Below are 17,245 nucleotides of genomic sequence, written 5' to 3'. Positions count from 1 at the left end.
CTAGTTTTTATAGTTTTAATTCTTTTGTTCTATACAAATCAAGTGAATCGTGGGAGGTCATTAAAGTCTTATTATTTTATTAGGACATCATCAATATTCATTCAATATATTTAGACGATAACAAGCAACTGGAAATTTCTTTCAAGACCATAACAAAGTCCCCAACCAAAACTATGAAATTTTTATACTATTTACTTGAATGAGACTTTTGTGAAATGTCAGCATTTGTTCCCGGTATCACGAGCATCGCTGAAGATATAAACTTATTTATCTACTGTCATTGTTATGTTTTAAAACAAGTTTCTGTTACACCTGACTTGCTGCCAGATCAATGGTTACCTATGATTCATTTTGTGTAAATACATCTCAAAATTATAATAGTGTCATGTTTTATTTTAGTTAACATTTAACAATAACATTTCTCAATTGAACACAGAATGACCTTCCAGTTAAAAAAAAAACAAAAAAGCTGGACAATATAAAGTTTTAAAAAATCATGGTTCCGAGACATTTAAAACTAACAGAAGATTCACATCTTGTGACTACATGCAAAAACTGTTAGTGTTAAATTCCTCTCCCACCAAATATGAGTCACTCCACCAGGGAGTTCTAATGTTATTCTTTGTCAAAAAAAATGAATAGATTTTTACTTAAATGGCAAAATCTTAAAAAGCTGAAAAATTGTCCCCCAATTCATAATTTTTTTTATAGACAGTTGAGTTTACGTAACAAATATAATTGGACAAATGTTTCACTAATTTTCAAAAAACATTTTTTATAACAAGAGAATGTACATTCCTAACTATAGCGAACTCTTATAGAATAGAGACCACACTGGGTGGGTCGACAGAGAAACTCTAAAGAATAGAGACCACACTGGGTGGGTCGTCAGAGAAACTCTAAAGAGACCACACTGGGTAGGTCGACAGAGAAACTCTAAAGAATAGAGACCACACTGGGTGGGTCAACAGAGAAACTCTAAGAATAGAGACCACACTGATTGGATCAAATGAGAAACTCTAAAGAATAGAGACCTCACTGCATGGGTCAACAGAGAAACTCTATAGAATAGAAACCACTCTGGATGGGTCAACAGAGTAGGCTACATAATAGGGTACATTTTCATAACAAGACTAAGTTGAGAAAATTTAATGTAAAAAAAATCTAAGTGTGTATAGTGGTTTAAACAAATAAAAAAAAGGTAAATTGATATTTCAAAACATCTACTTGAAACATAGTTCTGTATCAATTTCCAAAGAGGCAAAGTGTTAATTTGAATCATCTTGAGGTGGAGATGCTTTAAATACAACCAACTTTGATTAAATATGTCCTCCCAAAAAAAAAGTTTTTAAAGATCACAGAGTTTGGCATCTTTTCTTTCAGTCCAGATTATTTAGACTTCATCTTTTCTTTCAGTCCAGATTATTTAGACTTCATCTTTTCTTTCAGTCCAGATTATTTAGACTTCATCTTTTCTTTCAGGTCAGCCCTGCACGTTGGACAGTTTGGTTTATCCTGTAATTTAGAGAAATGCACAAATAAATGTGTACATGATTCAATGAATACCATTACATTTTATTTTGTAGGACTTTAAAGAAAATAACAATACTGTACTGATTACTGATAAGAAATTATTGTGAATAATTTATGTTAACAAAATACTTTCATAAACATTTTCATGCCTGGACAAGTCATTCTATTCCATGCCTAGACAAAGTAAGAAGCATTAACTCGTAACAATGACTTGACAATAAAAAGGAAATAGCTATTCTAGTCGATAACTAGACAAAGTAGGAAATAGCAATTCTAGCCGATGCCTAATAAAAGTAATGAATAGCTATTCTAGTCAATACCTATACAAAATAAGAAAGAGCTATTCTAGTCAATACCTATACAAAATAAGAAGGAGCTATTCTAGTCAATACCTATACAAAATAAGAAAGAGCTATTCTAGTCAATACCTATACAGAATAAGAAAGAGCAATTCTAGTCAATGCCTGAGCAAAGTAAGAAACAGTAAAATTTTTTCCTGCCTTGCTTGAAAATGCCAAAAATTTTATGGAATGCAGCTTTGCTTACTCTGCCAGCAACAGAGATAACTAAATGGGCACAGGCCTGCGAGTCAGCTTACCTTTATCCAAGGATCCACACATTTCTTATGAAACTCGTGCTTACAAGGCAATCTCCGCACCTCCTCATTGTTTTCAAAATCGCTTATACAGATGCTGCAATTGTCTCCCTCGCCTTTTGTTGCGCCAACATCTGCCCTCCATCTCCTGACAGGGAATGTGTTGATTTGAGCGACTGACAAACCACAGCTGACTTCACCAATAGATTCACTCAATGCTATGAGCTCCTGGGTTTAGAAAAATCATATTGGAGGTTTTGGTGATTAACAAAACAATGTCAAGGATGCTAAATTGAAGGTCACTGCTGCTAACTAAATAAAAAGATGTTTGCATTAAAAAAAAGTTCCCTTTTCAGACGTTGTGCTCTGTAAGGTAGATGTTGTAAAGGTCATCTGTTTCTGTCGCCTACAGTTAACAACTGAGTCATATAGCCAGCACAATGACTAACTGCCTTTACTTTTCCCCAACTAATGTCAGGTACCCATTAGAGCTGGGTGTACTCAGAAGCACCCAAATATCCTGAAATTAAAAATCCCAGTCTTCACCGAGATTCAAACTCAGGACCCCAGATCGGAAGCAAAGAGCTTTACCGCCCAGCCACTGTGCCTCCAATGTTTGTATTAAGTGTCCTTTATTACTGCTAGTCAGATACCCATGCCAATTATAATATAATAAGTTTTAAGTCAAAGAGAGGTAAAGTCTAAAGCTTCCTACGAATTGAAACTATTTTTTTTCTCAAGACCAAAGTGATCAGAAAACTAGGTTTTTAACCACAGAAACAGATGATCTTTACAGCATCTGCCTTACAGAGCACAAGGTCTGAGAGCGGAACTTGGTTCGGCTAAAAGGTGCACTCAAAATAATATAAGCCTTTTAAAAAAACAAAGCTCATCAATATGTCTTGTGTTTTTATACTGGATACACCAAAGAGCTCCAAGAGATTTCCAAAAGTCAGCCCTAAGAAACTGAATCATTATTTCTAAAAGTTGAAGAGCTCTAACAGATTTCAAAAAAGTCAGCCCTGAGAAACTGAATCATTATTTCTAAAACTTTTTTTTCCCCCATTTAACTTTAACAGGATAGACTCCACATATGACTGCTATTAAAAAGGATGGAACAAGATCATGTGATACCAGCCAAGGGGCACAACTTGAAGTTTTAATGCAGCAGTCATCTCCCCTCCAATTTTTCTCCTTTACCTGAAGCCAGCACATATTTGTTTTTTGTTACTGTATATAAAAATCTGTAACCAAATGTTTTCATTTCTTTACACTAGAACATTCTGACAGTTTTGGCAGAATTGAAAATGGAAAGGGGAAGGGGGGGGGGGGTAAATGGATCTAGCTAAAAGTAAATAATATATTTTTAAAGTGAATAAATAATTCAATTCATTTCTGCAGTACTTTCATAAATAATCTCCCTTCGTTATCGGCATCTTGGGAACCAATCCAAATTTGTCAAATAAGTAAATAATAATTGTTTACTGTTCTAATTCACAATACTAAACTATAACCTTAATTTGGTGCATAATTTTTAAGTGCTAAAAGTGATTCAAGTACACTGCCCTATTCCCCAATGTTTCGGACCAGGCTGGAACTGTGTCAGGCAGGGACTGTGTCAGGCAGGGACTGTGTCAGACAGGGACTGTGTCAGACAGGGATTGTGTCAGACAGGGATTGTGTCAGGCAGACTGTGTCAGACAGGGATTGTGTCAGGCAGACTGTGTCAGGCAGGGATTGTGTCAGACAGGGATTGTGTCAGGCAGACTGTGTCAGGCAGGGATTGTGTCAGACAGATATTGTGTCAGGCAGAGATTGTGTCAGGCAGGGACTGTGTCAGACAGGTATTGTGACAGGCAGGTATTGTGACAGGAAGGGATTATATCAGGCAGGTGTTGTGCCAGACAGGGTCTGAGCACTGCAGAAAGCATACATGTTTCATGAAGTATATAAAAGAATTAAAACATGGTAGCTGAGTAACAAAAACTATCACACAAAAAAATATGCCTTGCAGCGTAGTAAATTCTTTCTTTGCATGAAAAGTATCATAACATAAGATTCATATGTCGACAGTCCCTGAACAACTCACCTCATAGTTGCTGTTGTGAGGGATGGTAATGATGTCTAGATTCTGGCCTGGCTGTTGATACAACAAAACATTGTTAGGAAACACAAGATAAAACTAAGACTAAGACTAAGACTGCTTTATTGATCTTTACGGAAATTTGTTGTGATTACAAGGACTCGTTTCTCATATAAAGAAAAATACACATAAATACAACAGACAACATAAAGAGTTCATTCAGTAACTACACACAGGTATCTTGGTGCATTTCATGTTTCCTGATCAATGAGTGGCGGTGATAGAGTCTGACCGAGTGAGGTAGGAACGAGTTTTTGTACCGCTCCGTTCTTGTTTTGATTGACAGCAGTCGCCCACTTCGTGACGACCTGGTGTAGTTCTGATGAAGCGGGTGGCCGTTGTCTTCCAAGATTTTTTTTATTTTTCTTAGGCACGTTCGTTCAAAAAGTTCCTTTAAATGTGGTAATGTTGTGAGTGTAATTTTTGATGCCTTTTTAATGATGTTTTCTAGATGTTGCAACAGTTTAGATGAGGCGTTGCCATGCCAACAACTTATTCCGTATGTTAGCAGATTTTGTACAGTCGCGCCGTAAAATGTCTCAAGGATCTTCTTGTTTAATTTAAGTAAAGTAAAGTAGTAAAGTATTTAAAATAAAGTTCATATTGTTAGGAAACACAAGATAAAGTTCCCCCTTTCAGACTTTGTGGTCTATAGGGCAGATGATATAAAAGGTCATCTGTTCCTGTGGCCTACGGTTAACGAGGACGTCAAGTGGCATGCACAACGACAAATCACCATTACTTTTCCCCAACTAATGTCAGGTACCCATTAGAGCTGGGTGGACTCAGAGTCGACCAAAGATCCCAAGATTAAAAATCCCAGTCTTCACCAGGATTCAAACCCGGGATCCCCGGTTTGGAAGCCAAACACTTTACCATTCAACCACCGCACCTTACAAACAAAGATACAGACAGATTACAAACAGTGGCATGTAAGATCAAATAGCAGCCCTATAATTGAGAATTGAACGTGAACATAATATGATAAAATTAAGTAGGCACTGACGAGGATTTGAACCATAGACCTCTGACTAGACAACCCCACATTGCAGGTGTGCATAACAAAAATAGCCTTTGTTTCAGCATACCCCTGAGGACAAGGCCTTTGTCTGCATTCACCTTCGCCTATTCCATATTTTGTTGGACTATTAACAAGATCTGTTGACCATCTTTCTCCATTCCTGTCTTTTGTCTTAGATAGAATCTTTTTAAATGTGAAGCCAATACATCTTTTATCTTGTCTTCCTGTCAAGTTCTCTGTCTGCCTCTTCTTCTTTTTCCTGGTATTGTTTCCTGAAGGAAGATTTTAGTGAGCCCTGAGGACCTTGTATAAGTTTTAGTTTTTTTACCTTGGTTAGCAGGTCATCATGTGGTCCATTGGCTGTGCTAATCCTCTATCTAATGTCTTCATTTGTGGTCTTTGTAAGTGATACCTAAAATCTTTCTGTAGCATATTAGTTCCATTGTTAGGATTCTCCTCTCAAGATCTGGAGTCAGTATCCAAGATTCGCAAGCATATAAGAATGTGGCAGTGACCAGTGAGCATCAGTAGGTTTTATGAAGACGGCTGTGCCTTTCTCTTTCCAAATTATTTAGAGTTTTGCAAGTGCTGCTGTGGACTGTGCTATTCTGGCCAGTAGTTCAGGTTTGGTTTCTTCATCTGAGATAATAGCTCCAAAGTATTTAAAGCTATTGACACTTACCAATAAATAAACAATTTTCTTTTTCATTCTATTGATGAAATGCTAACATTAAAGAAAGATATTATCAGAAACAGTTTGATCTATAAAACAACTAACCTCAACATTGAAACCTTCTAAACCAGGTGGCAGCAGAAATGGTGGATCATCATCTGAATATATGTAAAGATTAAATTTGATGGGCAAATAATTTGTAAAAAAAAAATGTTAACATTAGGTTGTGGTATGTGTTCAAGTCCAAATCCCTGCTGGAGCTAAGCTGAGCTCCAAAAGGCAATAGATACTTCCCAGATATTAGCTGGAGCTAAGTTGTGTTTGCTGAGCACCTGAAGATAATATAGATGCCTCCCAAATATTAGCTGGAGCTAAGTTGTGTTTGCTGAGCTCCTAAAGGTAATATAGTTACCTCCCAGATATTAGCTGGAGCTAAGATGTGTTTGCTGAGCACCTAAAGGTAATATAGATATCTCCCAGATATTAGCTGGAGCTAAGTTGTGTTTGCTGTGTTCCTAAAAGTAATATAGATACCTCCCAAATATTAGTTGGAGCTAAGTTGTGTTTGCTGAGCTCCTAAAGGTAATATAGATACCTTCCAAATATTAGCTGGAGTTAACTTGTGTTTGCTGAGCTCCTAAAGGTAATATAGATACCTCCCAGATATTAGCTGGAGCTAAGTTGTATTTGCTGAGCACCTAAAGGCAATATAGATACCTCCCAAATATTAGATAAATTAAAGATGGCATTTATTGTTGTTGCAGATATACCAAGACTTGACCTGATAGGCTAAAAGGGATCTCCATTTTCGAATGACTTTACTAAATTTTAGTAAGCCAAGTAGGTTTGTTTTTTTTAGCCTAATAGGATTAGGATACTAATAGGATTATATTATATATGTATATATTCTATTACCATTGTGATCACTGAAATTCCCAAAAGATCGGATGACTGCTTGATTCATATCCTCATAAAAAAAATCTTCTGCAGGGACATGCTGTAAAAAAAAAAATGAGTTGAAGGTGATTAATTCAGAATGAATGTATAAACTTATTCGAAACATTCAAATCTTTGCATACCTATCATTCATCAAACATTTGTCAGTGACTTTACTGCACATAAAATAGTAGTAGACCAAGATGAACACTATAAAATTATTACACATTTAATTCTTAATGATGATTTGCAATTTACAATGACTGAAAAACAAAAAGGTTACTTTTATAACTATTCACTAGTCTTCTCACTGACCTAGTTCACTAGTCTACTCACTGACCAAGTTCACTCAAGTACTCACATTTCTGGCTGCCAAAACTTGTCTCATTGGCTGAAAGTTAAAAGGAGGCCTGCTCCTCGCGCCAGTAAGGTGTCTGGGCTGCTAAGGTAGTGGAACATAAAATAAAAAAAACATCAATGGATAGCATTTTTTCTTACACAAATAAATGTGATCTATGTATTAACACAAATATTTTTAGTATTAAGCTGCAAAATATTGTTTTTTGTAGGCAAGATGATTATGCATTTAAATCTGGGTACAAAATATCACAGCCTTTAAAATAAACCCAACTTTTAAATGGTTTACAATCAAATGATAAGAAACTCAATCAATACTTTCCATCTAAACTTTTTTTAAGAAACATCTATAATAAAATGATATGATGTGCTCCATAATACTTTTTGAAGTGTCATATCAACCTCAAATAATAATGATCACAATTGAACTTAAATATCTTTATTTAAAATTATAATGTAGACTCGAGATTCTTTAAAAATATAACATTTATAAAATATTCATATGCTTAGAATATAACATTTATAAAATATTCATATACTTAGAATATAACATTTATAAAATATGCACACACATAGAATATAACATTTATAAAATATTCATATACTTAGGATATAACATTTATAAAATATTCATATAAATAGAATATAACATTTATAAAATATTCATATACATAGAATATAACATTTATAAAATATTCATACACTTAGAATATAACATTTATAAAATATTCATATACTTAGAATATAACATTTATAAAATATTCATATACTTAGAATATAACATTTATTAAATATTCATATACCTAAAATATAACATTTATAAAACATTCATATCTCCATAAAGTGTTGGTTTGTGATTTTTGGACAGTGGTTAGCAGATCACCATGGGACCCAACATGTTGTTTCTAATCTCTTCATTAGTGAACAGGTCTTTGTATGTGATACTTAACACTTTCTCTCCGTAATTATTTACCACATTCTGTTGGAATCAACGATGGTATCGTCAGTTAGGAGAGAAAGAGTTAAGAGCCTTCTATAGCTCCTCAAGTTTATTTCTTACCCCATTTGGAACCCATTAGAGGTTTTTTAAATTCTTTTTTTAGGGAAGAGAGGGGATGTTGATGGATGTTTACCCCACTTTCAGTAACTCACATAATATTGTATATTCTCCCCCCCCCTTTAGGTATATATATATATATATATATATATATATATATATATATATATATATATATATATATATATATAAATATAAAGAGAGAGAGAGAGAGAGAGAGATGTGTGTTGTGTAGTCATTCAGTGTATTAAAGCCATACTAAATGAGCATCATAACAAGTAGGAAGAGTTATGCCCATTGCTAGCAGATGCTATCAGTGAGCCAAGATGGCGGATTAAAGAAGCTAGCTATTTGTTTATATTATGAAAGTCTTGTTATTTCATTTCAAGTATCCTCAAAATTCCAAAGTTCTGAATTCCAGTCTACACTGAGACTCAAACCTGGGACCCCTCTGTTCAGAAACCAAGCCCTTTTACCGCTGTTAGGTGCAAGTTGTTAGGTGTTTTTGCTGTGTGTCTTATGCAGATAAACCAAATGGAGGTAACACTCAAATAACGAAATCTAATAACACAGGCGAAAGGCCAACACTAGAAGATAGTCGACGCTGATACTGAATGTCGAACAAGACTTTTACTAATAATGAAGGGAACCGTCGAAGGTTGTCAAACCATCATGCCGCCAATATGCAGCAAAAAGGCAATGAATAATTGCTTTTTTCATCTTTAAGAAATTATACTAAAAGTGGCGCAATCAGAACTCAGCCAATCCCTAGAACCCCAGAAAAAAAAAATCCAGATTCCACTGAGATTAGAGTTTGAGAAGTTCAATTTGGTTGTGGAACACTTTATTACCCCCACCACTGACCCTTATAATATTTATGTGCACAACAATGTTTCATTTATTTATTAAAATCTTTGCATGCTGGCTGATACACTTGCAGCACTTTGTCATTAAGGATGAGCTGAATCTAATTTTCTGGGAAGATGCAAATAGATGTCCAACATTCACATTGTATTTGTTTCTTCCATTCAAGACTTCAAGAAAAGATATACAAACTTATAATTCATAATTTTCAAAAAATAAGGATCATGTACTCATCACTCTGTAGAGTAAAATCATCCCTAGATGTATAAACTTTAGCTTATTTATAAACCTTTTATGTATACCTACACAATGTTTAGTAAAACCATCTCTAGATTTATAAATATCTATAAAGTTTAGTTGTCATAGCTTCATGCATACCAATTATTCTGGTTAATCTGGTTAATCTGGTTAAACATTATTTATGGATACTAAAGTAAAACTGGAGGCACGGTGGTTGAACCGTAAAGTACTTGGCTTCCAAACTGGGAGTCCCAGGTTTGAACCCTGGTGAAGATTAGGATTTTTAATTTCAGGATCTTTGGGCTTCTCTGAGTCAACACATCTCTAATGGGTACCTGACATTTGTTGGGGAAAAGTAAAGGCAGGCTGGTGGTTGTGCAGGTTACATACATCCTCGTTAGCCGTGAGCCACAGAAACAGATGAAATTTACATCATCTGCCCTATGGATCGCAATCTGAAATGGGAACTACTACGGGAACTACTACTACTACTACTTACTCTTTCCTCCTCTTTTTGTCCCCGATGAGGCATTCCTGTAAATGTGTTCCTGTATGCCAGATCTCTTTGTGAACCACGACCCCGTCTCTTTGCCTTTGCCTCTTCCTCCATCTGAAGTTTTAATGCCAATTCTATGCTTTGAGCAAGTTCCTCTGCATCTTCCTCCTCCTGAATCAGCCTGGCCATCTGTTCATCTGTTGCAAGGTTCAAATCCTTCTTGAGTGTGTTATGATGAAGAGGTGGTGCGGCTGCTGTGGCCTGAAATATAGTTTGAAAATGTAGAAACTCACATTTGACTAGAGGAACACCTTTAGTGAAACCACTAGATTTAGAAAAACTTCAGGATAGAAGACTCAAAAGTAAAGTAGCAATTATACATAAAACGTTGAACCATAATCTTCAAATACAAAAATAAAGCCTAATAAGATACTCAGAAAGACAATAAGATAATCCCTTGTTCCATATGCTAGGACCAATTTGTACAAATACTCCTTCTTCCCTAGTGCTATTAGAGCATGGAATGGGTTGCCCGAATCAGCCAGGAAAACAAACAACTTGAAGAATTTAAGTCATTATCTTCTTATCTTATCTTATACAATACAGACGCTACTTTAAAAAAGAAGATGATTACGTCTTACACATGTTCCTAGGTCAATCTAGTCATGCATGTTAACCAATGACTTAAATTCTGCCATAAGTCATCGATTTACATGTAATTATCTTCTTTTTTGAAGTAACATCTGTATTTTATATAAGATAGAATATTTACTAGAGTTTTAGTTCAACTTTTATCAAGCAATGTACCTCTTTGCAACCTGAAAAACAAACGAAAACTAGTACAATACTATTTTTATAACATGGGCATTAAAAAGACCTGATGATTGTTATGGCCTGTCTTTCTATGGTGACAAGAGATGAGGTTAGTGACCCGTTGGTGGTTAAGGAGTGTGAATTATATGTTTCTGATGTAAGCTGTCTTGGTTACATGAGACGACAGACTGAAAAGACATGTTTTTGAAGTGAGCTAGACTTCAAAATACCATTTTATATCATTACTAAAGTCTATAACATTTCTTTCTTTCATCAAGCCCTGGCTATAATACCAAAATACAGAAATGGAAAAGTGGTTTGAGTGCTGGGACAAGTCCCAAAAAGCCCGTGGAGTCTGGGAGCGCATGAGGCGCCCTGACCACACTTCCTGTGGTGGAGGCTGTCCAGGCCTGAGCAAGCTATTATAGCACAGTGCAGGACAGGCCACTGTCCTGTTGGCTCATATTTCTCGCGTCTGTGGCCAAATTTTGATTCACGGTGCCCCTGCTGCAGGGAAGAAGAGGAAACTGTGCCTCATATCCTGTTTGACTGCCCCAGACTTGCTGATCTCTATCTCGACAGGTCTGGTCAACCCAAAATTCTCGACCTGTATGGCGACATTCATGCACTACGCAAGACAGCAGGGTTTCTGTCCAGGGCTTTTGCAAGAGAGGATTTGAGCCTCTCAAGCCTCAATCTAATGGAGTTTGATGATGATGATGATGATAACATTTCTTTTATTCAATATCAAGTTGAATTTGTCTATATTGTAAAAAAAAAAAGTTCTATTTCGTATTGTTCGCAAAGAAGATACTCAAGTCATTTCAAGTTTTATAAGTTAAGATATAATACGCCAACAGTAGTTTAGTTTGTCTATCAGCAGTTTGATTTTACAAGTCATAGGCTGGCAACAACAGTGGCATAGAGTTAAACTGGAAGTTGAGAATAATAATTAAAACAACTTTGTTCAATCTCTGGTTATCAACAATCTTAACAAGATTAAGTTGCACAAACTAGTGAATGATGTCAAAGTCATCTGTTGCTTTGGCCCACAGTTAACGAGAAAGTCATGTGGACAGCACAACAACCAACCGCCTTTCCTTTCCCCAACTAATGTCAGGTACCCCTAAGAGATGTGTTGACTCAGAGGAGCCCAAAGATCCCGAAATTAAAAATCCCAGTCTTCACCAGGATTCGAACCCAGGACCCCTGATTGGAAGCCAAGCACTTTACCACTCAGCCACCGCACCTCCATGTAGCAAGTGTAATAGTAATATAAGTATGGTGCCTTCTTGCTTTTACTTGCTTGCCCCACAGCAAGTGCATGAAGAAACTGGAACTAGAAGCATGTAGTTTTATTAATAAACTTAAGCATTAATATAGACCAGTGTTTCCAAACTGTTTCGCCGAACCTTAGCCTTCCACGAATAAATGTTCCACGAACTACTGGAATAATTAACTAATAGGCCACCACATGAATTAATCTCTCTAAAGATAAGCAAAGTATTTCGCTCAATGCTACGAATGTGCGAAGTGTTCCATTAAGGGAAATGTTTGGGAAACACTGATATAGACATTAGGTCTACATTTTCCGAACAGATTAGTCATTCAAATGTAAACAATGAAACACTCTAATAAATCATGCTGTCAACAACTCTTAGTCCAGCCAGTCAGTCGGTCATGAATGGTACCCCTCTACGGGTCACTAAGGTCAGACAGTATTAACACACAGGCATCTATACATACACCTGCAAGTCCGCCATCAACACTGTTACAGCCATCACCTTAAACTTTCCTTAACTAATGTCACGGGCGTCTTAAGAAATCCTGAAATTCATATCCCAGCCTTCCCATAGATGTGAACCTAAGACCTCTAGGTTTAGCAACTAAGCTCTTTACCATTTAGTCAGGTTTGGGGAATTTTCTTTCTCATAAAAACAGCTTAAGTTTATAAGTTTACAAAACAAAATTAAAAAATCCTTAAATTAATTCTTGAACTGAAATCTCATTTCCACTGAACAGAAATGAAACTAATTAGCAATCTGTGTGTTAATACTTCATTTACAAATTGAATTTAGTAGAAGAAAATAACAAAAACTCAAATGCTAGAACTGTAATACATGTACATACCCCAATTAATTCACAGTCTGCGTCTATTTCATCAACTTCTTCTGTTGGAATGAAAAAGTCATTGATCTTTGTTCTGCTGCTATTAGGAATACTGACGGCATTGTTATTGAACAACTTGGCCTGTGAAATATCATTTGTCATTCTATCATTTTCTTCTTCTTGTAACCGCAAGGCACTAAGGTAACTTAAGGTTTGCATTTCGTCTTGCTGAGTGATTCTTGCAATGGTGTCAGAAGTAGCATCAATCTCCATCTCTTCCTCCTCTTGCTGCTGTAGCTGCAAAGCATTGTGATAACTGTAGCTATCAGCTTCCTCTTTTTGGACAACCCTAGCTATCATTTGGTACGTAGCATCATCATTATCTTCTTGATAAGTGGAATTGTTAATGTCTATTGCACTGGCTTCTTCCTGTTGTAAAACTGAGCAAGGTTTTTGGGCACAGCTTTGTGTAATCTCTTGTTGGCAGCGGCTCACTAGCTCTTGGAAAGCAGCATCGGGAAGATCACCATTCTTTTTGATTAATTTAATAAGATGCTCACTTGCTAAATTTTCTTCCTCAAGTGAGAGGATTCTTGCTATCTCAAGATTATTGCGGCCTTCTGCACCTAAAGTACCTTCAAACAAAGTGCACTGTAGACCCGCTGTAGCAATTTCTTCTTCTTGAAGTTGAAGAGCTAGCAGCTCGTCATCAGAAGACATTGTGTTTCTAAATGAACAAAAAAAAAAAAAAAGAAAAAAATCTTTCTTTAAGATACATTTATGTAGGTGACACAAAAATATATTCGGTTGTTCAAGAGCTTGCTGAGAGAGCCAGACCAAAGGAACATTCAAGATTGATCTACAGGCAAGCAGGCAGGACTAAAGCTATCTACCTTGGGGTCACCCAATGGCCCCAGACATTCACTTGAAACTGGTGGCAGGGCTGGCATAAGCATAGGGCCTCCAATTGTTTGGGGACCTTGCATAGAACTCGGAAAATTTTTTGTAAAGAAGAGCAAAACTTTTCCTCACTGCAATTGTTGTAGCGCATTAGGTTTTTGATAAATTGCATAATTTTAGTTGTTATTTTTTATTTTTCTATTTCATTTGGGGTCACAAAATTCACTTCATCTAGATAGGGCTTCTAATTATCTAAGGCTGGCCCTGCTATTGGACCCTGATGCCACTAACTAAGGCATACATCTAACGACCTTAAAATACTAGCACGAGAAACCATCAATGCTTTTAAGCCCAGTGCCATTTTTGCATATACTGATGGGTCGTTATCAATAGACTCTGGAGCCAACATTTGAGTTTCTTAACTTTGACTCAGTTAAATCTTTGGACCATGTGATAGTATTTGCAGTTTTGTTGCAGAGGCCATGGCAGTCTGTGAAGCCTAAGTCGTTGACTCTCAACTCAACGAGGGACATGTGCGGGCAACAAAGATTGTTGTAGCACTGACACTCAAAACCTGTACTACAAGCTTTGCAAAGCTCTGGACAATGGCCTCCCAATATCAACACTGTCATCATGGCTTCAAACAATATAAACCAACCTTATAACACCCATCTAATGATGCAGTGGGTACTGAGTCACATAGGTGTGACTGGCAACACCATTGCAGACTCCTTGGCCCACCAGGGAGAACTAACAATACCTAATGAGCAGGCTGTGAGTTTCAACATGTTCTGGCAACAATCCACAAATAAAAATGGAAAAGTGGTTTGAGTTCTGGGAAAAGTCCCAAAAAGCCTGCAGAGTCTGAGAGCTCTTAAAGTGCCCTGACAGCACTTCCCTGTGGTGGAGGCTGTCCAGGCCTGAACAAGCTATTATAGCACAGTGCAGGACAGGCAACAGTCCTGTTGGCTCATATTTCACATGGCTACAGCCAAACTTGGGCTCACTGCGCCCCTGTTGAGGGGAAGAAGAAGCACCATGTCTTATATTCTTTTTGACTGCCTCAGACTGATCTCTGTCTCAACAAGTCTGGGAAACCACAAATTCTTGACCTGTATGGAGACATAATATGCACTACACAAAACATCAGGGTTTCTGTCCAGGGCTTTTGTAAGAGAGGATTTGAGTGTCTCTAGCCCTCACTCAAATGGAGTTTGATGATGATGATGATCAGTGACAGTATATGGGAGAAAAAGATCAGAACATAAATCATAAAGACAGACTGTGTAACTGCTGGTAGGCATATACTTACCTTTTCTTTTCAGATAGCAAAAGGACAGGAGAAAGAAAAACAAAACAGGCCTGATAGTTCTACACAGATTCATTCACATGCATAAGCTGTGAGAAAGTTGTCCAATGTTTAATCAGAGCCAAAACTTCCCTAACTAAAGAAGAGGATTCAATACCATTATAATATTAGAGTCTAGTAATAAAGTATATAATTATGTTGGAGCATCCACTGTCTATGAAACAGAAACAAGATGAGTCATACAGATATAATATGATGATATAACATTTACTGTTTAGTTATAGATCTAGTGACTTTACTGACTTAAAGTCGTCTTAGTCTGGACTGGTTGCCTACCACTACTCATCTATTCATATTCAGTCATATTGCATTTATTTAATTTTAATATTATGATTTGCAATACTACTTTTTTTTACTAGATTGTCTAGATCTACGACGTATATTTTTATTCTACTTTCCTAATCTAGATCTAGCGAATCTATCTATAGATCTAGATCTAGAATAGGATCCATTATTTTCAATTTCAAAATGTTAATCAAACTTCCACTTCCTTCATATGGTCAATAACAAAGATGTTGTCTACTCACGAAAGTTAAAACATTGAAGATTCTAAAAGGCACACAGTAACTGAGTAAAGACCTAAACAACTGATAATGTTATGAATATTGCGGGAAATCCCGTGTTTTAAATATAGATCTTGATACTGAAACTGAAAACTAAAATTAGTAGAAAGAACTTCCGATGTAGATTGTGATATAGCAGCGGTTCTCCACCTTTTAGGCTCGGCGACCCCTTTTTTTTATAATCCCCCACTGTGCTGCGACCCCCCCCCCACACACACACATACAGCAACAGAAGAATAGGCAAAATACAATCCATATTTTCGATGGTCTTAGGCGACCCCTGGCAAATCGTCAATCGACCCCCCAAGGAGTAGCGACCCACAGGCTGAGAACCCCAGTGATATAGTCTAGCTCCAGCTATTCTATTCAAAAAGATCTTTAGTCTACATCTAGATTCTAGATGTTCAGAATTTAAAACCTATATCATTGTTGCTCTTTAAAAGATATTTCTTTTTAAAATTTTAGATCTAGATTAGATAGTTGAGTATCGACCTTATATATGCTATGTTATATAGACAAAAATAAATGTGTGCAGGGGCGTACCAAAGGTGAAACGGCATAATAATGCCGCATATTATTGTCGCGACCTCCGCATCATCTCAAAAAAACGGAAATGAATTAGAGCAGTGATGGGCAAACTATTACGGCCCGCGGATCCAACTCCAGCCCGCAAAAATATTTAATCCGGTCCGCCGCTTTTTCGAAAACAGTTTCTCTCATAATAAGAAAATTCTAGTTTTCAATAGGCCTACAAGTTTATAGGGATTGGAGTAGGTTATACTATTGTCAATTTTAATTTCTATATGATTCGCTACTTGTTGCGTCTGCTGATTACATTTGAAATGTGCACATGCATACATGGCTACTGGTCGTGCGGTTTGCGCGCTGGACTCTCGTTCGGACTTATCGATAGTCCAGGGTTCAAACCCTGCCCGCTAGCTTCCCTCCCCCGTCGTCCTGCGGGATGGTTTGGACTAGGAAGTAAATATTCTTCAACTCTAAAGAACGACCAGTAGCCATGTATGCATGTGCACATTTCAAATGTAATCAGCAGACGCAACAAGTAGCGAATCATATGTAAATCATATGTAAAACCTTTTAAAAACATTTTTTACAAAACATTTGGCCAGTATGTCAGTTAATTTATATAGGAGCCCAATTCATCCAGTGTTGATTGTGTAGTGTGTGTGTGTATGTGTCTATGGTTTTGTTGTTTGTATGTTGTTTGTGTTTGTGTCTCTACTGTTAATGTCATAGGCCTAGTAGTAATACTAAAGTGGACAGCTGTAGTCAAATTGTATTTCTACTCTTTGGGACCAATAAAAATAATCTTATCCAACTCCACACTAGGCTGGCTATAAACTTTGCTAGAATAATTTCGGTACAAGAAATCAAAAAGGTTCATGTAGCCTACATTTACTATTGCAACTATTTTTTTTTTAGCTAATGTTTAAATGCAAAAAGCTCAGTACTTTTGAAGAACCAAACTGGAGTGCGGCAAGGATACATTCTCTCTCCACCTCTTTTTTAACATATTTCTGGAGCATATTATGATGGAAACTCATAACATTTACTA

At 36.6% G+C, this 17,245-nt stretch overlaps 1 protein-coding gene across 3 annotated transcripts; it reads right to left on the bottom strand.

Annotated features, from left to right (window-relative positions):
* Position 1: 1 nt before the first annotated feature.
* LOC106054685 (uncharacterized) lies at positions 2-15,728 on the bottom strand. Of its 3 annotated transcripts, XM_056009801.1 has the most exons (10): positions 15,634-15,648; positions 15,050-15,182; positions 12,859-13,564; positions 9,919-10,176; positions 7,263-7,340; positions 6,881-6,962; positions 6,071-6,123; positions 4,218-4,268; positions 2,132-2,356; positions 2-1,515 (listed from the first exon to the last, which is right to left on the bottom strand). In XM_056009801.1, the coding sequence occupies exons 3-10, from the start codon at positions 13,555-13,557 to the stop codon at positions 1,456-1,458; spliced, it is 1,506 nt and encodes a 501-aa protein (XP_055865776.1). In that variant the 5' UTR covers positions 13,558-13,564; positions 15,050-15,182; positions 15,634-15,648; the 3' UTR covers positions 2-1,455. The 3 variants fall into 3 exon arrangements, with proteins under 3 accessions (XP_055865776.1, XP_055865774.1, XP_055865773.1); XM_056009799.1 differs by lacking the exon at positions 15,050-15,182 and having other exon boundaries at positions 7,263-7,343; positions 15,634-15,728; XM_056009798.1 differs by lacking the exon at positions 15,634-15,648 and having other exon boundaries at positions 7,263-7,343.
* Between the last annotated feature and the right edge of the window lie 1,517 nt (positions 15,729-17,245).

This window comes from Biomphalaria glabrata, chromosome 14, assembly GCF_947242115.1.
Source record: "Biomphalaria glabrata chromosome 14, xgBioGlab47.1, whole genome shotgun sequence".
Lineage (NCBI taxonomy): Eukaryota > Metazoa > Mollusca > Gastropoda > Planorbidae > Biomphalaria > Biomphalaria glabrata.
Note: the sequence above shows the minus strand (reverse complement) of the source record. Positions and strands in the feature narration are given on the sequence as shown.